Source organism: Pristis pectinata, chromosome 2, assembly GCF_009764475.1.
Source record: "Pristis pectinata isolate sPriPec2 chromosome 2, sPriPec2.1.pri, whole genome shotgun sequence".
In the NCBI taxonomy this organism is placed as follows: domain Eukaryota; kingdom Metazoa; phylum Chordata; class Chondrichthyes; order Rhinopristiformes; family Pristidae; genus Pristis; species Pristis pectinata.
This window is the reverse complement of record NC_067406.1, coordinates 107,975,142-107,992,727: the sequence shown is the minus strand read 5'-3', so window position 1 is coordinate 107,992,727 and position 17,586 is coordinate 107,975,142. Positions and strand designations below refer to the sequence as shown.

Genomic DNA, 17,586 nt, shown 5'->3' with positions numbered 1-17,586 from the left:
TTGCAAATGCTGCCGTCCAATTGATTTTGGATGTAAAAATGTCAGTTGAGATTGACCATGTCACTATTCTGTCAATACTAATACCTGACAAGAGAAAATTGGCAGCTAATAGTCGTATAAAGAAGTTATGTTTCTTCCTTAAACTCATTTATGGAGTTAATTCTGAAATTCATTTTGTTTAAATTAGCATTATAATTGGTTATAAAATAAAACTGGAATTGCATCTGATGACAGTTATGACTGTTAATTGACTTAAGGTAGATTTGAAACATTCTGCTCATTATTGCAAAATGTAACTAAGGAACCTATATTTGTATGCCCTGTAACATGCAGTAACATATCTAATGATGAATCATGGAGCATTAGAGGAAACTGATGGTGCATAATTCACTTCCATGGCTCATAAATTTATGCTATTGAAAAGGAAGTCAAAAAGCATCGTGAAAAATGAGAAAAAAGTGGTTATTTCTGACAAGTTCATTCTTTAATGCCCATCCCGAACTGGCCTTGAGAAGGTACTGTTCAGTCTTCTGTTTGAACCATTGCCCTCCATCTGATTAATGTACTCCCACAGTGCAGTTAAACAGGGAGTTCCAGGATTTTGACCGAGAAAGGAATTGTTAAAGATTTTCAAGTAGAATGGTGTGTGATCGAGGAACATCTGCAGATTGTGGTGCTTCTTTGTGTCTCTTGCCTTTGCCCTTCCAAGTGATAGCATCTTGTAAATGCCACAGAAAAAGCTGTCATGACTTGCTGCAGTGTACTTTGTAGGTAGTGCACACTATAGTCACGCTGCACTGCATCTTGAGTGTTGTTAGAGCTTCACTCAACCTGTCGAATTGGTAAATTGGTTTATTATTGCCACATGTACCGAAGTTTGGTGAAAAGCTTTGCATGCCATCCATACAGATCATTTCATCACATCAGTGCATTGAGGTAATACGAGGGAAAACAATAACAGAATGCAGAATAAAGTGTTACAGAGAAAGTGCAATGCAGGCAGACAATAAGGTGCAAGGCCTTAACGAGGTAGATTGTGAGGTCAAGAGTCCATTTTATCATACTAGGGCACCATTCGATATTTTTATAACAGCAAGATAGAAGCCGAATGGTAAACATTCCATCACACTCCTGCTTTGTTCCTTTAAAAGGTGTAAAGGTTTTTAGCAGTCAAGAGGTGAGACCATCATTACAGGAAGTCCAGCCTCTGAAGTGCTCTTGTAGCCATTGTATTTTTGTGACTGCTCTGGGTAAGTTTCTAATGAATGGTGACCTCCAGGATGTTGATGCTGCTGGTAATGGATATGTCATTGAATGTCAAGGGGAAGTGATTAGTCCATATCTTATTGATGATTATCAATGCCCAGTACTTGTGGGGTATGGACGTTACTTACCACTTTTCAGCTTAAGCCTGAATGTTGCCCTGATCATGCTGCATGAAAAAATGAACTGCTTCAGCATATGAGGAGCTGTGAGTAGACTTGAACATTCAATTCGATGATACAATATAATTTAACCATCACTTTACTTTTGAGATCAAATACCTATCCTGTAAAGAGCGACTTAACATTGTCCAAACCAGGGTTGAATAAATCCTGCAGGAAATGCTGGGCAGCAAATAAGACAATTGATAATGTTTCTGGGAGATGCTTGGCAGTCAGGATCCCCAGGATAAAGATACCCGACAGAATTCTACATATTTTATGCAAGAAAGTGACTCTGGCTGGCTGGACCTTTTCTAGAGAGTCAAGTTTTATTGATCAGGTTGCAATCAGTAGTGAACAAATACATTTTTGACTTTATAGTGGAAAGATGGTCATTGATGAAGCAAATAAATGCCCAAGTAATTCCTGCAGTGATGTCCTTCAGGTGACATTGTGCTTTGAACAACCACAGCTACTTTTCCTTGAGCTGGGGGTGACTCCAGCCCATGGAATGTCTTTCTCCTGATTCCAACTGACATCACCGTAGTTAATGTGTTAACAGTGTTGTTAAAGGCTCCTTAAGAATGAGGTTACACAACATTCTATGACTGTGGGATTAGAAAGAGAAATAATTATATTACTCTATGTTAAACCAGTTGTTAAAGAGCTTAACAAGGAAAATTTTGAAGTACCAATACAAGAATCAGTGAAGTCAAAAAACAGAGCAGGTTTCTGCCTTAGAATTTAGGTCAAAAATCATAGGTTGATGAGTCAGAAATAACTTTCTGGCATGTGGGGGTGGGGGGGGCGGTGAAGTCGTGAAGAAAAGCATGCACACTTGGATCTGTTTCATTGGTGGCAAGTTCTGCTGTGTGCCATTCCTGATTTTTATAGGCCAATGTTAATAACAGGTATCTGAAGAAAAGGAAGCAAATTCTATAAAAATGTTCGCTAAGAAGCAGATGCACCTTAATATTGCAGTACTGTTGGTAAACATTGGAGTTTAGAGCATAACAGTCTTTCAATGAAAAATGAGTATGTGGAAATGAAACCCTTTCCAACAAATGAGCAAAAGCATGAAAAGATCCAATGAGGGATTAGGAATGGAGAAAGAGAGAGCAAAGGAAGATAAGATGGGAAATATTCACCTAAATCCTTGCAAACCTCTTCTGCATCTTTAGTAGTAATACGAAGCGCAAGCTGTTGTGGGAAATGCCACTGTATACCAGCAAGAGCATTTGCCATATATTTCTCAATGTATAGTTTTGTTACTGCAGTAGCAGCGGAAAGAAGTTCTAATTGCTGCAAAAGGGGACTGAGGTAAAATATCAAGTGTTTCTGCCTCAAGTCTAGAATTCTAGGAGGTTTTATTTCTTTTCTTGTGTGTGAAACAAGCCATAAATTTCTGAGGTGCAACTTAAATCTTCAAGCACGGTGACGTAGCAGTTAATGCATCTGCCTCACAGCTTTATGAACCAGTTTCAATCCTCACCTTGGGTGCTGTCTGTGTGAAGTTTGCATGTTCTCCCCTGTGACAATGTGAATTTCCACATTGGAGACTCTAGTGAAGGTAGGTGGCAAAAGAATCAAAAAATTGAGTTGATCCACTTGTGAGTGAGAATATATGTATAAATTCTTTTGTCCTTTAAATTAAACAGACATTTTGGTCATCCTTCCACACCCATCCCCCTTCCTCCCCAGGCAATCTCCCCTGTACCCGCAAGAGGTGTAACACTTGTCCCTATACCTCCTCCCTCACCACCATCTGGGGCCCTAAACAGCCCTTCGAGGTGAGTCTCCAACCTGATGGCCTTAACATTGATTTCTCTAACTTCTGGTAATTCCTTTTTCTTCCCCCCCCCCCACCCCCCAACCCACCCACTCCTTTGTCTTCCCTTATTCCTATGGCTCCCTTCCCCTGCCTTGATGACCTGCCCATCTCCTCTCGTCCCCTCCCCCATCCTTTATTCCATGGTCTACTGTCGTCTCCTACCGGATTCCTTCTTCTTCAGCCCTTTGCCTCTTCTACCTATCACCTCTCAGTTTATTACATCTTGTCCCCCTCCCCCACCCACCTACCTTCCCCCTCTCACCTGGACTCACCTATCCCCTGCCTGCGTGTGCTCCTCCCCCTCTCCCCACCTTTTTATTCTGGCTTCTGCCCTCTTCCCTTCCAGTCCTGATGAAGGGTCTCAGCCCAAAACGTCGACTGTTTATTTCCCTCCATGGATTCTGCCTGACCTGCTGAGTTCCTCCAGCACTTTTTGTGTATTGCTCCAGATTCCAGCAGATTCCAGCATCTGAAGAATTTCTTGTGTCTCTTTCCAGGTGAGGCGGTCTTTCCCATGTAAATCCCCCAGCATTATTTGTTGCATCGGATGCTCCCGTTGTGGCCTCTTCTACATCACTGAGACTGGATGCAAACTGGGCGACTGCTTTGCCGAGCACCTTCGCTCCGTCCACCATGGCGGTCTGGATCCCCCAGTTGCCAGCCATGTTAATTCTCCCCATTCCCACATCGACGTGTCTGTCCTCGGCCTCCTCCTCTGCCAAGTTGAGGCTAAACACAGATCAGAGGAGTAGCACCTCATATTCCACCTGGGTAGTCTACAACCTGGTGGCATGAACATTGAATTCTCCAACTTCCGATAGTCTGCAGCCCCTCTGTCCCTCTTCTCTCTCCTTCTGAACTACCCAGCCCCCATCACCCTGTCTCTTACCCCGCCTCTACCTGCTCCATCTGCCCATTACCGACACATTCCTCACACTGGTTCCCCTCCCCCACTGTTCCCATCTGTCCTTCCCACCTCCCTCCCTCTATTTCATGCTCCACCTTCCTCTCCGATCATATTCCATCATTTTCAGCCCTTCGTCACTTCTATCTTTCACCTCCCAGCTTCCAGCACCATTCCCACTCTCCTCCATCTGCCTATCAACCCTCCCACCCCTCACCTGGATCCATTTATTGCCTGCTAGCATTTAGCCCACCCCTTCCCTCCACTTATTATACTGGTTATCTCCCCTCTATCTTTCAGTCCAAATGAAGGGCCTTGACCCAAAACATCAACTGTCCATTTCCGTCCATAGATGCTGCCTGACTCATTGAGTTCCTCCAGCATTTTGTCTGTTGCTCAACTAATCACTGTTTGCCATTCTCCTTCTCATACTTGGTTTAACTTAATAGGAAGTTTCAGAAGGTCAACCACACCAAAACCAACTCTACATACAGCAGGGAACATCTGTAATAAACACGATAACATGATTACCAGTATTAGTAGCTGCCAATTTAGATAAAATATGGCTTTGTTTCCTTCAGAATTCAACTTGATCATCTTGCCCATGGCAATTTATTATCATACTCTTGCAATGAATAAGATTCCATTAATTATCTCAATGCTGCATTGGAATCACTGAATTGTTTTTTTTTGCTTTTCGTACAGTTCCTCCAGTTATTAGGGTTTACCCTGAGAGTCAGGCTCGTGAACCAGGTGTGACTGCAAGTCTCAGATGTCATGCCGAAGGCATTCCGAATCCCTTAATCAACTGGTTGAAAAATGGAGTTGACATTATGCCCAAACTGTCAAAGCAGCTTACTCTGCAAGGTAAGATTGTACACATGTCTAAGGTACATACTTGTATCTAGGAATATTTGTGTAGCAAATGATATAAAATACTTGGAAGTGATTGCATGGGTAACTGGAACCTTAAAAACACACATAATGTTTGTTTAGAAAATGTAAAATCTTGAAGTCTTTATATTAATCCAGTAAACAGAATGCAGTTTTTTATGCATCCTTTTGCTCATTTGTTAAAATCATAAGGTACTTCATCCCACTTACTTCAACAGCCTTGTAATGTTGGAAAGAGGTTTCAGCCCATGAAAGTCATTCTGGAAACCCTGGCAGAGTTTGTATCTGTTCTGGTTGCTTCCTGCTGAACTCAGGGGTTTCTAAGAATGGTTAACTGATCTCAGCGCTCTTTTACACCTTCTTTTCTATCCTTAACATTGTAATTTTCCTGTGGTTGTGTTTCCCACCACATTTTTCTCAAACTTCAGTGCTTCCCTGCTGCTCTGAATTTCATTTCAATTGTATAGAACCTCCCAAAAAATGGCATGACAGGCAAAGAGATGGATTCCACCTCCCAGAAATAATGTTTTTGTTTCAAAGAACCTGTCACTTGACTCCAATTATTTGTTCTCCTAACTAGGATTGAGAAGGCATCAGGTCCAGGTTAGGTCTGTCAAGAGCTTAAATCAGACAATTAGTTGTCCTAACTGCTCTTATACTACCAGTAAGCTTGATGGGGTGGAATATTTGGCAGGATTTGGAAGCAAGTTGCCAACATCAGCTGAGATATGATAGTTATACCGACTTATAGAAACATGAATAACTCCATGAATCCAACATTCTAACATTTCCCGGCTGTCAGATGACACCTCTAGTAACTCAGTGCCCATTCTCTGCCTTACCAAAGTAAGCTGGTGTAGCCAATGACTATTTTGAACAGTCACAGTACAATTTGCATAAAATTGTTTTGTTTACGTCTCCTGATTTGTGCCTTATAGATGGTGAAAAAGCTTTTAGGTGTCAAGAGATGATTCATCTGCCTCAAGATATCCAGCTTCTCACCTGCTCCTGTAGCCACTGTATTTGTGTGGCTAATCCAGTTGAGATTCTAGTTAGAGGAGACCCTGAAAGACGTTGGTGGTGGCAGATTCAATAATGGAGATGCCATAGAATGTCAAGGGTAGCTGGTTAGACTCGTTTGTTGGAGCTGATCATTGCCTATCATTTTAGTTGTGTGAATACATTTTTACCAATTATCACTCCATGCCTGAATGTTGTCCAGTTGTTGCTGAGTGCAGGCTTTCATTTGTTGAAGGGTTATGAATGACATTGAACATCATGCAATCATCAAAAAATAACCCACTTCTAACCTCATGATGGAAGGAAAGTCAATGATGAAGCAGCTGAAGATGGGTTTGCTAAGGATGCTCCCCTGAGCAACTCCTGCAGTAATGTCCTGGGGTTGGGATGACCGATGTCCAGCAACTACAATCATCTTCTTTTGTGTGAGATATGAATCCAATCATTGGAGTATTTTCCCTGTGGTGTCCTTTAACCAGTTTTACCAGGAGTCCTTGATGCTGCTCTTAATCAAATGTTGCCTTGATGTCAAGGGCGGTAACTCCCACCTCACCCATGGAATTCAGAACCCTGTCCATGTTCTAGACTAAGTCTGTGATGAGGTCCAGAGCTGGGTGATCCTGGTGAACATAAATCGGCTGTCCATGTTTGCTTTCTTGGTGAGTGAATGCAGCTTGATAGCAAGGGCAATGACATTTTCCATTATGTAGCTGATGATTGAAATTAGACTAATTTGCTGATTTGATTTGTCTCAGTTTTCTGATGAGCAAAATTCTGCCAATTTCCTACAGTAATTGAAAAGAGGGGAAAAAATCTGTAAATTCTGTAAATCTGAAATAATAAATGAAAATACTGGAAGAATTCAGCAGGTCATACAGAGAGAGAGAAATGGAGTTAATATAACAACATTGTTATGAATGGTCATTGACCTGATGTGCAAACTCTGTTTTTATCTCTACAGAAGGTGCGCAACCTGCTGAGTATTTCCAGCATTTTTAGTTGTTATTTCATTTTTTTCACTGTATTGAATAGATGCCAGTGTGGTAATTGTACTGTTTTAGCTAGGAACTTTTAATTCTGGAGACTAGGTCCTTAGTGCTACAGCTAAGATATAGTCTGGTCTCATCATTGTTGCTATTTTCAGTACTCTCATTTCTTGACGTCACACAGAGTTAATCAAATTGGCTGGAGGACCGTCTTCTGTAATGGTGGAGATCTCAGGAGGAAGCTGAGATGGATCATCTGTTCTGCACTTGCGTCTGAACATAGTTACGAATGTTTCAGCTTTGTCTTTAGCACTCACATGATGGGTTCTGCCATCACTGAGAAAGGGGATATGCTTGGAGTCTCCTCCTCCCATTAGCTGTTCAATTGACTAGATGTGTCAGGACCACAGAACTTTGATCTTTCCTGTTGGTTGTAAGGAAAGGGTTCCAAGACTCTCATTACTGAGTCAATGTGGCATTCTCCAGGAAGACTTTTGGCTGCACTCTTTTGCCTGGACTGCTCTTTCCATGGTGACCAAGCTCACTTTGACTCTGAATTTCCTCACCAATTGATATTTTCCAAGTCACTACCGCCAACCTCTGTGCTATCTCCCAATTTGCTGCTCACCGCAGCATTAAAGAGATCACCCAGGCACACATTCATGTGCTTTGATTTGAATGGTGACCAGGTGGCATCTTGGGCACTGGGATTTGCCAGCATTCCTGGCTTCCCATGAGTGCAGGCAGCCATTGAACACACATCTGCCCATAAGGGCTGTCATTAATAATCCAGATATTTTCCTCAACAGATGCTTTCATGTTCAGGGAGGCCAAGCAGACAGGTTTTTTCCACAGCCAGCACTGTCTGGAGGGATAGATCCTGAAAGAAAAGGGATGCCATCTGTTTCCCTGGTTCCTAACTCTTACTCACAATCCAATGACAGCTGCGTGCTGCTGCAATGAAAACCATGCAATGTTATGTAAAATACAGTGGTCTTCCAATGAACACGATCCTGGAGCAAGGTTATCAGGGAAAAGTACCAGCAGAGTGCAGGAAGTAAGCATTAATTGCATGGGCTATAAGTGTTTTCGTGATAGAGAGATGTTTTTGTAAGGAGTCTTGCCAGAATGCACTTAATGGGACCCACCCCACACAATGAATCTTAACATCAACATAGTTCCCCAATACTCAGCTGTGAGAACCCATGTTATATTCCCTCACAGACTGCTTCTAATGAAGGAATCTCTGATCAAGTTACTGAACTGCTTGTCAGTGGTGGGCAGCACACCCTGACATATCTTGTGAGGACACAAAACTTATTTCTTCCATTTCCTGTATGAATGGGGTTTCTCATACCTGGAGGGAACTGCTGCAGCCAGTTCTGTCAGTCTCTTCCACATACTGAGTCTCCATTTTCCCCTGCTGTACAGGACCTCCCTCCTTCCTTGTACCTCACTGGTGAGGCCTTCAAGTCCCTTTCAGCAATGGTGGGTTATCTCTCTATCTCTCCTGTAACCTCTGTTTCCTCACTGGCAACCATAATGTCAGTTGCTGTTGAATGTCTGCCATGGGGGATGTGCTTTTAAGGGCTGACACCCTTCTCAAATTGGTGCACAGGAAATTGTCAGAAGCTACATTCAACTGAGTTTGGTCCCATTGGGAACTGTACAGGTCCTGTTTTGTTGCAGGCCTCTGGGTGTTAGTCACTATGACACTGTTTCTAGTGTACTATGGCCATTTTCACAATTGTTTGATTGGGTATTAGTGTTATATGCAGTGCAGTTATAGAATACCAAAAAAATCGCAATATCCATTTTCAAGGCAACATCTTTCAATATGATTGCCTGTTCAGTAATGCAAATTATGAAAATTAATGTGACATCTGTTTTTTTTATTTTTAGCAAATGGAAGTGGAGTGCATATTAGTAATGTGCGCTATGAAGATACTGGAGCTTATACTTGTATTGCCAAGAATGATGCAGGAGTGGATGAAGACATCTCATCTCTTTTTGTGGAAGATTCAGCCAGAAAGACACGTATGTTAAACCTCTGAGAGCATTCCTGTCATTTTTTTAATCGGCATGAATTGTGTGTGTTTCCCAGTATGTGAATGAATTCTGCTGTACATGAGGTTCTTGTGCAAAATGAAGTGCAAAATCTGACCCATATTCTGCAATATTTATATTATGAAGTGAGCTTATTATTTGCAAGGTTTTACATGTGTTCATACAATGTTCCTATGAGTAAGTTCATCGAATCTTTGTTGCTGAGATAAATTGAGAGAATACTGATTGGAGAAGTAAACAGTCAGGATTGAGTTCCAAGTGCATTTTCATTTGCTCAAAGTATGGAAGAAAATAGAAGGAACTCTGAATTTAAGAGACCTTTGTTTACTAAAACATGATAAACAAAAATTTATATTTGGAGTGACTGCTAAATTTCCAAGATATATATAGAAGAAAGTTTTGCTAATTGAATATTTTCTAATCAAGATCCATCAAAAAGACCCGATACTTCAAGAGAGATTATTTTGTAGAATTAAGAGGGGTGGATAGTGAGACTTCTGCATAAGTGTACAGGATACCACAAGCCTCTCATTTTATAAGGGTAAAGAGCAATGACTTCAAGAAACTGAATGGCCAACTGGATTAAAAAGCAACTGGCTCAGATACACAGGTCTTCCTTTCGACCAGTCATCATTAAATTTAGTTCATTTCTCAGAGTTCCCAAATATTAAAATGTACAGAACTGTATGGCCAGAAGTCAAAACCCAGGTCCACTGTTTCAAAGTAAATGAATGAGGATATTTCTTTGTGGAAGTTTCAACCAGAATGACATGCATATTAATCCCTTGGGGTCATTTTTATCAATGTTCCTTATCAGAATGAATTTTGTATTTCCAAGAATCTGAATAGATGTTGTGATACATGAGGTTCTTGTACAAATCAAAGAGTAAAATTGGATATATATTCTGCGATGTTTAGGTTGTGAGCAACCATTGTACCACCATTGCTGACAACATTACTACTGACCCAATGAGCCCCAGGTGTTTCATCTCCTAGACCATACTTAGGTGCTGATAAGTAGACCACACTTGTTCACCTAGGGAATAGAACCTGTCAAGACTTATGGGTTGCCTGTATTTCTTAAGGATTTTGTTTCATGTTTTGTAGTCTTAAGGAAAATATCTTGCAGAAAATCCCACCATTGTGCAGCACATTTCAAGATGATACTAAACGATGAGACCAGGGGAATGTGCACACAACCCAGGGAGCAGGTGTGGTGCAGGAGAGCAGGTATGTGAGCTGGTGAGTAAGAGATTGCGTCCAAGAAAGAATGGGGAAGAAGTGAGGGGCCTTCAAGAGTGTTGGCAGTGGGAGAACTGTGGGAATGGGGTCCAACAGCCTGTTAATCCTTCCTGCCCCAACCCATAGGACCAGCGCGCTATTGCAGTACCAACCCTTGCTCTCAACAGGACCAGCATGCCTTGGGATACCTCCTATTCCTTGCTGTGCAGGTACCAGCTCGCTCTGGGGTGCTGCTTTCTCTCCAAGAGGACCAGGACCAGCAACTTGTGGGACACCACCCACACCACACAGCCACACTAATGGAGCCAGCCTGCCCTGAGACAACTCTCACCTCCACCTGGACCAGCGTGCCATGGGATGCCTTTCCAACTCCAATAGGATCTACAGGCTGTGGGATGCCCCTCCACCCCTTGGAGGACTAAAATGCTGGTAGAACCCCCCAGACTGCTGTAGGGGATTCCATCTCTCCCAGCAAGGTTTGAGTGGTATTGAACCCACCCACTTGTTCACTGACTCAAGGCCTGGCTGAAGGTCCATCTACGACCCAGTAACTGCATTCTACAGGTGAGGCCATTCGATCTGTGTGAGAGAGACTGGGGGATGGAGAGGGATGGGAAGTGATGAAGAGGAGGGGTGGGGGTGGGGGGAGGTGAGAGAGAAGGTGAATGGGAAAGAGAAAGGGCATGAGAGAAAGGGGTGAGACAGAGAAAGGGGAGAGAGGGGGGTGATGTAGAGAGATGGGGTGAAAGTGTGTGGGAGGGAGAGTGCAAGTGCTGGGGAGAGAGTGGGGGAAAGGACAGTAGGGGGAATGAGAGAGAGAAAGGGGCAGGGAAGAAAGGGAGAGGGGTAAATGGAAGAGGCTTGGGAGAGGAGGAGGGGTGAGAGAGGGATGGGAGGGAGCTCTGATGTCGTGTCTGCGTGGGTTTCCTCCGGGTTTCCTCCCACATTCCAAAGACGTACGGGTTAGGAGCTGTGGGCATGCTATGTTGGCGCCGGAAGCGTGGCGACACTTGCGGGCTGCCCCCAGAACACTCTATGCAAAAGGTGCATTTCACTGTGTGTTTCGATGTCCATGTGACTAATAAAGATCTTATCTTATCAAGGAGAGAGGCTGGTGGGAGGGGGAAAGGGAGGTGTTGGGGAGAGGGAGGGAGGTGGGAGGGAAAGAGGGAAATGGAGAATGAGTGGCTAGTGGGAGAGGGAGAGAGAATTGGAGCAGAAGGGCCCATGGAAGCAGTGGTAGGAGAGATGGTTGGGGTGATGTAGGGCTTATGTTGGTGCTGCTTAGATTACACTTTAATACATTAACTGTATTAGTGAACTGAGCAAATGATGAAACTGTACTCTGCAAACTTCCGTTCATCAACTATTCAAAGTTCGGTACTTTTATTTGCCACAATTTTGCATTATGCATGTATTTCAGAATTTACTTTTCCATTCATAATCAAATATCTTAAGAGTTGGGAGCAATCTACTCAGGGTTGAAAACTCTTGTGTGTAAGTTGAACTTAAAATGGGTTGACAGGAATAAGGACCTCAACAGAAACTAACAAAATATCACTCATCAGGCAGTCACAAACTATGACCTGGGGGTCCTACACCTCTTGTTTTCACAAAGAAAGTGAAAACAAAGTAATTTACCTTTTTGGCTCAGTTTCGGCTGTAGTCCTTTTCCTTGCTGGGTTGACCAGATCGGAAATACTTTGGAGTCAGGCTGCCGGTTAAGAGTGCTGTCTTATCCCAATGATATCATCCTGAAGCAACATGCCTTTGTGTAAATGCACTCTGACATTATTGGCCTGAGATGACCATGTTAAAATCAACGAGTGTCAGTCAGCTCCTGATGACATCAGGACAGGCAGGGAGATTTTCAACGTCTGCTGTTTTGATTTCTGTCAGATGCAAGGGGTCTGCCAAATGACTGCAAATGGAATGCTGCAGTTTTGTAGAAGATTAACGAATATTCGGTGCTCTGTGCCTCTCAGACACAAACTTTAGAGGGTCATCTGGGAGGACTGATGCTTCAGGTTCACATCTAATATTGCTTCAGTTGTAGGACACATCGTTCCCTTATTGGAGCCCAGGGTTGAGTGGAGAGAGTTTTGTATTGGCATTCCTCACCAAACAATAAAAGTCAGTATTTTTATCAGTAATGATGGAGGACCAGGGATTAGAATGATGGAGGGATACATCACAGGAACAAGCCCTTCTGCCTACTGAGTCCACGCACTCATTTGTACTAATCCTGTACTAATCCCATTTTATTCTCCTCACATTCAACTTCCCCTCCTCCCTACTGCACTATGCCCCCCTCCTTCCCTCCCCCACCACCACCAGATTCTACCATCACTCATCTACACACCAGGAGCAAGTTATGTTGGTCAATTAACCTACTAACCCATGTGTCTTTTGGATGTGGGAGGAAATTGAAGTACCAGGGAAAAAACCATGTGGTCATAGCAAGACAATGCAAACCCCACACTGACTGCACCGGAGGTCAGGATTGAATCCAGATTGCTGGAGCTGTGAGACAACAGCTCTATTAGCAGAATCACTGTGCCCCTAATGTCTGCACCTGGAGGACTGTGGTTCACTAGGACATCCATGTCACATCGAAACTGGGTTGTAAATCACATTATATTAATTATTTTAAATTTCTGCCACCAAAAATAATGAAACCTATAGGAATATTGTTTCAAGTATTCTGTATTCTTATTTATTGGTAGTGCAAAATATACTTTGAAGTGTATTTCCAAATTGAAAGCAACAAAATGCTTTAACAGTTACTTTAAGGATAATACCTGTACAGCCCTTGAGAGTGGGTGTTGTGTGAATTAATGCAGTTTTATTGCAAGACACTTTAAGGAATCTGGAGCAGCACACACAAAATGCTGGAGGAACTCAGCAGGTCAGGCAGCATCTATGGAGGGAAACAATAAGTTCCTCCAGCATTTTGTATATGTTGCTCCAGATTCCAGCATCTGCTAGAATCTCTTGTGTCTCCTTTTAGGAATCTGGTACGGCTTTAGAATTTCTGTAAAGAGAAACAGCATCACCTTCAGGATGACTGCTGTAGAAACCTAAATGTATTAATGAACACCATAGTAATCAATTTTAAATAACTCTGTGAACAATGAATGAAAAGTTATTTCCACAAAGCAGACTGAGTTCAATATTCATTTCATAGTTCAAAGGCTGTAGAATTATAGCTGATAGGTGTGATGAACCATATATCCCCTATTGTGCTGCAGTTTCTTCAGCTCTATGAAGGTTAAAGGATTTGTTTGCCTTCGCAACAAACCTAGTTCTTTATTTATACAAAGTGAAATAAATTTAACAAGCCAGGCATAGTTCTTTTTGCTCTGTGTTTTGGGGGTAAACAATCTCCTGGGCAGAGTGGGTGGATCAGATAGCTGGAATAGAAGTGGTCTGATTTCTTGTCTGCTTGAGACACAGGTGTTTGTTGCTCCCATCCCATTTCTTACTGCAATCTCCAAGCAGGCACAAGGGAGTAATTTCATGAATATATTCATCTTGGGAGTAAAAGTGATAAATACATTTATAAACCAAGATGAAAATCATTTTAAAATAATTGAGGATGTAAGCAATTGCAAGGAGTAACCAGCCTGATACTTAAATTAACTTCTGCTTCCCAGAAAGCAGATCGAAATTCAGATAAACGGTATTCTTCATTAGCCAACCATTCCAAGGAGCATTTGGAAAATCAAGTGCTGTTCAATCCTCAATTTCCAGTCTTGGAACCATTTTATTTTATTCATTTTTCAGGATGCAGGTGTTGCTGGCAAGGCCAGCATTTACTGCCTGTCTATGGATACAGGCAGGAGCCTCCCTCCACCTGCCCATCCCATGAAAACAGACAGGAGCCACACTCCATCTGCACATCCCATGGAGACAGAGAAGAAACTCACTCCACCTGCCCATCCCATGGAAATTCAGACTCCTGGCATCAGTAGGACTCTGCTAAAAATGTGAAATCAGCAATGACCACAAGTTGTGCTGCAGAACCTGATCAGCATTAATTAAAGTCACTGCGGCACTCTTCTCCAAAACCAGAACACTAAGATTTTTTTATGGCACAAATGTTATTCCTGGTCTCACAAATTTCATCCTGCCCATTATTTATTGAAATTCCACTGTCATGAGGTCGGTCACATTGAAATTGGTTTTCATGGCCTTATAAAGCCATTTGAGTGCACTGTTTGACATCAAGGAATTTGTTCCAAGTAAATCTATGTTGGCATATTTTATAAGGGACTCTAAATATAAAATCAGTGCAATTCATTCAAAACAAAATACATTCCAGGAGGCAGAACGTGGCCACCAGGAGGACCAGGTGAATTTCCAGGACTACCATGAGAAGATCCTGGCAGAACATGGCTTGGGGACTCTCACTGTCAATCTCTGGGGTGGTGCTGTGAGGTGTCAGGTGCAGTGATGCCCTTTGGTCATCAGCACCGAGCCCTCCAGGAGTGAAAATCATCAAGGACCAATATTGCAAAAATATGTGCAACCTTCTCCTCCACCCTTCTACTTCTTCAGCCCCTCCAGACAGAAGTCAAGTGTCCAAAAGCAGAATGATGAAAAGGTCACTGAATATCCTTCACGTCCCGCACTTAGGCTGAAATAGTGAAGAGAGAGGCAACTCAACCAGGAGGGGAACCCTATCGAATTCAGCATCTCTCCTGGCTGGGGAAGTCCATCCACCACCTTATGGGCAAAGAGACCACTGGGGCACAAACCACCTCGCAAGCAAAAACTCATACAGAAGGTACCAGGAATACTAACTGCAATGTTCTGTTGTGATTACAGTATCTTCTTTGAATTTATCTGCAGTATATATCTCCACTGCGATGTATGATGCTCAATGACCATGAAGGTATTCAGGGCATAGCTTACATGTGCATCTATCTTCTGTTACTGCCCTTCTGCACCATTTGGAGAAAACACCTGTTTCCATTTGCCAGAACACGAGGAGAAGGAGCAGGAGGAAGGGGAGGAGCACAAAGGAAAGGAGGAGGGAGAAGAGTAACAGGAGAAACAGAGGACGACAGGTGCTGAAATCTAGATGAAAAACACGATGATGCTGGAGGAACTCAGCATGTCAGGCAGCATCCATGCAGAAAAGCAGGCGGTCGACGTTTCAGGTCAGGACCCTTCTTCAGGACCGAAGATAAGAAAAGGAGAAGCCCAAAATATAGGAGGGAAAAGCAGAGCAGTGATTAGGCGGACAAAAGAGGGGAGGTGGGGTGAGCACAAGTTGGTGATAGGTAGATGGTGAGAAATAGTGATAGGCAGGTGTGGGAGAGGAGAGCAGATCCACCGGGGGATGAGTCAAAGGTAAGGAGAGAAAGGGAAAAAAGGTAGAAAAAAAGAGGCTAGGAAAGGGAAGAAGAGAAGAAGCTTGGTGGGGTGGGAGGGTGGGTGTTGTGGGGATTACTTAAAGTGGGAGAATTCGATGTTCAACGCTGTTCGGCTGCGATGTTCCAAGATGGAAAATGAGGTCATGCTGTTAGGCTGCAGGGTTAGAGTAGCAGGGCTTGATTCTGATGATCAAAGGGAATCATTGTACCTGACATCCCACAGCACCACCTCAGAGATTGACACTGAGAGGAATGAGCCAGATTAATGAGTGGCATGGGGAGAGATACCATGCACAAACAGGCTGCAGCTTGGCACAGTGATGCAAACGGACTTCACATGAGGCTCACCCAAAGTGGTAGCCCACACAAACATACTGCCCCAGGACTCAGATGGTGACCACGATTGGGATACTTTCATGGGAAGATTTATGTGGATGCACAATGGAGTGGTTTGTGCATTGTCAGGTCTGCCTGACCAAATGCAGGAGATGCCTCCGAGTCTGAAGGAATCCGCGTCCACATTCATGCTGATGGTTGTACGGTGATAGGTCGCCTTGGCTTTGCAAATGAAGGACAGAAAGAGACGATGCACAGTTTCTATACAGTCTTACCCTTAACCCAGCTAGAGGTCTGATCTGTGCCACGTGGGAGTATCTTGAAGCTCCTCAGGAGCAATGGTGTGTCACCAGCAGCTTGATCTCCTCATTGAGTAATGAGATGCCATTCATAGCAGATTGTTGCTGTCAATGATCACAGGGATGTAAACCATGAGCATCACAGTTCTTCAAAAGCAAAGGGATACTTCATTGGAGAAACTGCTCTTCTGCATAAGCAGAGTAATGCACCACATGAACAAATCACTTTCGGATGCACAAACTCATCTCTGTTCTGCAGGAACAGAGACACACCCAGCCCCACCCACACAACTTATCATTGTGATCAGAGTCCTGCTCAGATTGTGCAGAGAACAAATTCTGAGGAGAGGAGTGAAGACAGCAGTGACAAGATAACGTGGATTTGGGGCCTGCCATCTGAGTCAGCTCTGGTCTGGAGTCTGAATGATGGTGGTGTGGTGTGAGTACCAGCAGATCGGTATGCCGTTGTCTACCCAGTGCATTGAAAAGTTGCCTGGTATGCAGATTAGGGCATGAATGAACCCCTTCATGATGGCACAATTGATGTCATTAATTCATCTGTCACCAGAGCTTTTCAAGTAGTAGTAGCAAGTAGCAGTAGTTCAAGTAGCAGACTGCTCCTTCAATTGGCAGTGGGGGTTCCACAGTGTGAAGCTGGCCCATGTAGGGACAGAGCTTCACCTGCATCATAATGAATATCTGTGCTGTCTCAAATTGAAAGGAATCAGCTTTTCAACAAACAGACCAGAGTCACAAAGATAAAACTGCAATATGATGTCAGGACAGGTTGTCAAACAGGAAAGTTACCAGGGTCTATAATGTTGTGAATGGATGTAATAATTTTCTATTCACGTATTAATTGATTTTGCTTTGTTGCAAATGATTCTCCAGACACTGACAACATTCCTGTGCATATTGAGGGCATATTACATAGTTCAGTGTGCAGAGATAAGAGACGTTGGTGTGGCAACTTTTGGCTTTAGTAATACATCACCAAGAGAAGTTGTTGATGACAAGCATTTCATATCAGATGTTAGAAGAAAATGATTATTGCTGTTAAACAAAGAGATTTGGTTATCTAATAAAAACGATTGCCTCACTACAATGGAGGGCCTGATTGTGAATTAATTTGACTGATGTCATAGTGGCCATGTTATTTAGGTAATGATTGAGTATGATCTGTATTGTGGAGTTGATTGCTA

The 17,586-nt window shown here is 43.0% G+C and overlaps 1 protein-coding gene across 3 annotated transcripts in view; it reads left to right on the top strand.

Annotated features, from left to right (window-relative positions):
• The window catches only part of fstl5 (follistatin-like 5), a 576,645-nt gene that overhangs the window by 478,887 nt on the left and 80,172 nt on the right, over nucleotides 1–17,586 (top strand). For all 3 annotated transcript variants that reach the window (XM_052010319.1, XM_052010317.1, XM_052010320.1), the window contains exons 9-10: nucleotides 4,865–5,026; nucleotides 8,962–9,096. In XM_052010319.1, coding sequence (XP_051866279.1) covers nucleotides 4,865–5,026; nucleotides 8,962–9,096 — 297 coding nt within the window. The remainder of the gene's footprint in view (nucleotides 1–4,864; nucleotides 5,027–8,961; nucleotides 9,097–17,586) is intronic.